At 44.4% G+C, this 5063-nt stretch overlaps 1 protein-coding gene across 1 annotated transcript; it reads right to left on the reverse strand.

Moving 5' to 3' along the window:
- Positions 1 to 2973: 2973 nt before the first annotated feature.
- Positions 2974 to 4686, reverse strand: LOC119366935 (putative inorganic phosphate transporter 1-13). Its single transcript, XM_037632609.1, has 2 exons — positions 4183 to 4686; positions 2974 to 4059 (listed from the first exon to the last, which is right to left on the reverse strand). Exons 1-2 carry the CDS (start codon positions 4684 to 4686, stop codon positions 2974 to 2976), a joined length of 1590 nt encoding a protein of 529 aa, XP_037488506.1.
- Between the last annotated feature and the right edge of the window lie 377 nt (positions 4687 to 5063).

Here is a 5063-nt window from a genome sequence, read left to right on the forward strand (position 1 = left end):
GGTATCTCCGAAGGTGTTTGTTGGGTTGGCATAGATCAAGATTAGGATTTGTCACTCCGTGTATCGGAGAGGTATCTTTGGGCGCTCTCAGTAATGCACATCATATGATGCCTCGCAAGCAATGTAACTAATGAGTTAGTTGCGGGATGATGCATTATGTAACGAGTAAGAGAATTGTCCGTAACGAGATTGAACTAGGTATGAAGATACCGACGATCGAATATCGGGCAAGTAACATACCGATGACAAAGGGAATAACGTGCATTGACATTGTGGTTCGACCGATAAAGATCTTCGTAGAATATGTGGGAACCAATATGAGCATCCAGGTTCCGCTATTGGTCATGTCTACATAGTTCTCGAACCTGTAGGGTCCGCACGCTTAACGTTCGATGACGATATGTATTATATGAGTTATGTGTTTTGGTGACCAAAGGTTGTTCACAGTCCCGGATGAGATCACGTAAATGACGAGGAGTCCCAAAATGGCCGAGAGATAAATATTGATATATTGGAAGGTAGTATTCGGACACCGGAAAGGTTCCGGAGTGTATCCGGTACATACCGGAGTACCGGAGGGGTTACCAAAACCCCCCGGTGGAAGATATGGGCCATTTGGGCCATAGGAGGGAGGCACACCAGCCCACAAGGGGCTGGTGCGCCCCCCACAAGGGAGGAGGCCGAATTGAACTAGGGAAGGGGGCGCCACCCCTCATTCCTTCTCCCTCTCCTACTCCTTCCCCCTTTCCCCCTCCGGAAAAAGGAAGGGGGGGCGAATCCTAGTGGGAGTCCTAGTAGGACTCCCCCCCACTTGGGGCGCGCCTAGGCCAGCCTCCTCTCCCTCCCTCCTTTATATAGGGGGGGGGGCTACGAGACACAACAATTGCTCTTAGTCGTATGCCCCCCCCCCCATTCACAGTTTACGCCTCCGGTCATATTCTCGTGGTGCTTAGGCGAAGCCCTGCGTGGATCATATCATCATCACCGTCACCACACCGTCATGCTGACGGAACTCATCTACTCCTTCGACCCTCTGCTGGATCAAGATCTCGAGGACGTCATCGCGCTGAACGTGTGCAGAACTCGGAGGTGCCGTACGTTCGGTACTCGATCAGTCGGAACGAGAAGACGTTCGACTACATCAACCGCGTTGAGTAAACGCTTCCGCTTTCGGTCTACGAGGGTACGTGGACACACTCTCCCCCTCTCGTTGCTATGCATCTCCTAGATAGATCTTGCATGAGCGTAGGATTTTTTTGAAATTGCATGCTACGTTTCCAAACACAAGTGCCTTGTGAAATGTCATGAAAATAACTTTGAAACATGTGAACATATTTTAAATATCAGAAGCAATTTTTATTACTACGAATATTTTTATAAAAATCTCGCGAACAGTTTTTACCGCAAGCTTATATTTGAAATGCATGATGAAAGCTTTTAAATATGAATCAATTAATTTTTGAATATATTTATTCACAATAGTTTAAAAATATAAAAAATTAAATAAAAAACCTAAAATAAAAAACGAATGAACGCACATAAAATATGGAACAATGAACGAAACAAACGGACAAACCAAACCATATCGCGGCAGCCCTCGAGATCACTGTATGGAGCTGTAGTGCAAATGACATGTAGGACCGGGTCCACACGGCAGTGACCGTACTGCACGGTGGACTACTGCAGAGGATCCTAACCCCTATGGGCTACCTTAAACCAAGTTTTTGCTTATAGCAAGATATATGCCCTCACTTGATAGCATTTCCCACACGTATAGTCATTGAGCCGGCCAGTTTTGTCTATTTTCTTTCATTTGATCTGGTCTCGATCGAGGCACTCAATGCTGCGTTCGCTCCTGTTTCTTCTATTTTTTTTTTACTTCGGTTTTCTTTTGTTTCTTCAACCGGCATTTTCTTTTGTTTTTTCTTGGTTTTTAACCGGCTTACTTTGTTTCTTGGTTTTCATGGGTTTTCTTTTCTTTCTTTTTTTGTTTCAGTTTTTCTGTTTCTATTCTCGATTGTCTCTTATTTTTTCTTTGTTTCCATTTCTTTTGTTGCACCAGTTTTTATCCTATTTTCTTGTTTCCTTTTTCTTTTTTTCTTCACTTTTTTTTCTTTGTTATACTTCGTATTTATTTGGTTTTTATCGGTTTTCTTTGTATTCTTTATGTGTCTTTATTGGTTTTCTCCATTTTCCGTTTTTCATCAACACATGTCTAAATTTTTTTTTCAGTCTAGAGTGCATTTTCAATGTACACATGAAACATTTTTTTAGATGCATGTTATACATTTCTCAAATATACAATGTACATTTTTTTTGCTTAAAACATGTTATAAAAAATTATTGGAAAATACATGGTCAAGATTTTTTAAAATACATGCTGAACATTTTTTCTAGGGTAAGATACATTTTTTTGAAACTGCACAGACACTTTGTCTGTACATGATTCACATTTTTTTCAAACATAATTTTTTTCTGTATTTTTTACATGCACCTTTGTACATTTTTAATACATCAAGAACATGTTCTATAAACATTTGACATTTTTCATATACATGATTAAAAAAATTATAAAACTTGTATTTTTGTGATGTCTATATTTTTCTAGACATTGTTCATTTTCTGTGTACATCAGGAACATTTCTTGCAAACATTGTACTTAAATTATATTTCTTTGTAAGCAAATAGATCATCGATCAAAGACCGTCATAGTAATTTTTTTGTTCAATTGAATTTGGTGTACCCCTAGAAAAACCGAAGTTGCTGCAGGATCGATACATCAGAAAATACTAGGTCAGACAAGAGCATTTCAGACACTTCATGACGTTGGGTAGGGTAGTTGGTGACTATGGTCTTTTAATACACAATAATCAAGATAGTTAAGATGAAATATACACTTTCATGTACTATCCCCCAGGCAACCTATTGAGTACAAGACACATCTAGATCGATCAATGAAATCAACAAGGTTAATTAAACAGCCACAACGTGTATGCCGTCATCTGCATTGACCGTTGTAGCTTCATCATCCAAAGTCTGACCTTCTTCTGTCTCGCCAGTAATCTCCTCAAGAGATTTACCCATGGTTTCCGGCAATAGAAGAGTGAACATAATGCCTCCTAGATTGCAACCAACAAGGACAAACAGCAAGGCCCTGAATTGGTTCCTCAAGAAATGGAAGGCAAACACGCCGACGACGGCGCCGATCTTCCCGACCGCCCCTGATATACCATGGCATGTGGAGCGCAACCGTGCCGGGAAGAGTTCTGCTGGAAGGATGAAAGTCGTAGTGTTTGGCCCAAAGTTGGCGAAAAAGAAGGTGAAGCCATACAGGACGGCGAATCCATATTTGTTTCTGTTGCATTCTAGCCATTTAGGATAAGGGATGGCAAGGCAAAGTTGAAAGACCGTCATCATGGTGAAGCCGAGCAATTGGATTTTCACGCGTCCTATGTGGTCAATGAAGGCCACCGCGAAGAAGTACCCTGGCAATGTACATGCCGCTGCGATGACCGTGTGCACTCCAGTGATGCGCATCGTTCGCTTGAACTGATTGACGGATTTAGGATACCCTGGCGCCACAGGTGGGCTAGCCATTTGACAATATACCTTACGAAGGTCATCGTCAATGTCAAGCAGCCTGACTTTAGTAAGGATGTCCTTCATAAACATGTTGAGGGAGTAGAAGGTGACGTCAAGGACGAACCAGCAGACGGTGGTGCTGAGGAGGTGGAGCCCGTGGCGGCGGAGGAACTCCGAGGAGAAGAGGCCATATTGGTCCTGGCTGGCGAGCTCGTTGACGCCGTCTTCTTCGGGAACGATGTGCATGTTGAGGACAGCAGACATGTCTGACGCGGCCATCTTTGCATCCTTGGCAATGAGGGCAGTGTACCGTGCTGTCTCGGGCATCTTCATGCGCCAGTAATAGGTGAGGAGAGCAGGAACGGCGCCAAACATGAGAACAATGCGCCAGACATAATCAATTTTGTCTGGCGATGAGTTCAGGAAGGCTGCTGATGTGATTGTGCCAACGAGCCCCGCCGCAACGTTTCCGAAACCCTGGAATTAGTTTGAAATAAAGTTTGGTGAATGTAGAATTCACATACACGTATGTAAGTCAAGTGAGGCAGGGAGGCCATAATCCTCTTCCTTTATAAATCTAAAAATATACAAGATTCTTACTTGCATCGCGAAAACAACGGCCATGAAGGCACCGCGTGTCCTCTTGTTAGCATACTCAGACATGATGGTGGCCGATAGCGGGTAGTCGCCGCCGATGCTGAAGCCGAGCCAGAAGCGGAAGAAGCAGAGTGTGATCAGGACGCTTTTGTTAGTGCTCTTGCCGAAGGTGAAGCCGGAGGCGAGGGAGCAGAAGACCATGAGGAGCAGAGTGACGCCATATATGCGCTTCCGGCCCATCTTGTCGCCGAGCCAGCCGAAGACGAGCTGCCCAGGCACAGTGCCGCAGAGGGAGACGGCGTTGATGAGGACAGGGATAAAGTTTCCTCTCCGGCCATCTGGGTTGTACCTGTGGTCGATGAGGTCGGCGACAAGCGAGATGGTGAAGAGGTCGTAGGCGTCGGTGAAGAAGCCCATGCCGGCGATCACGATTGCCATGAAGTGGTACAGCTGCGTCCTCGCCACGTCCAGTGCCTGCAGCACCCTCAGCTGCTGGTTGCGAGCCATGGTTCCTTGCTACTCTCCTGCCGTTCGGTGTTGTTGCAGTGATATTCTTCCCGGTAGATACCTGCTACTATATACAATGGCCCAGTCCCACATGAAAAGGTACGTTGCATTCACGCAGTTAAGGTTTAGTTCAATTATTAGTGTTCTGGTGCTACTGATAATTAGTTTGTTTTCCTAAGACAGTTCATGGTCTTACTACTTAGTTTATTTTCCTAAGACAGTTCATGGTTGTTTCCTAAGGGACATATGTTGCCCTGCATGCGTTGCCAAGATGTTAGAATACGATTGTGCACCAAGACACTAGCATAAGGTTAACTGCAAGATCCGAGACCATGTTGGATGTGTAGCTGCATCGTCCAGATGGCCACAAGGTTTAG

The sequence above is a fragment of the Triticum dicoccoides genome, chromosome 2B, assembly GCF_002162155.2.
Source record: "Triticum dicoccoides isolate Atlit2015 ecotype Zavitan chromosome 2B, WEW_v2.0, whole genome shotgun sequence".
Lineage (NCBI taxonomy): Eukaryota > Viridiplantae > Streptophyta > Magnoliopsida > Poales > Poaceae > Triticum > Triticum dicoccoides.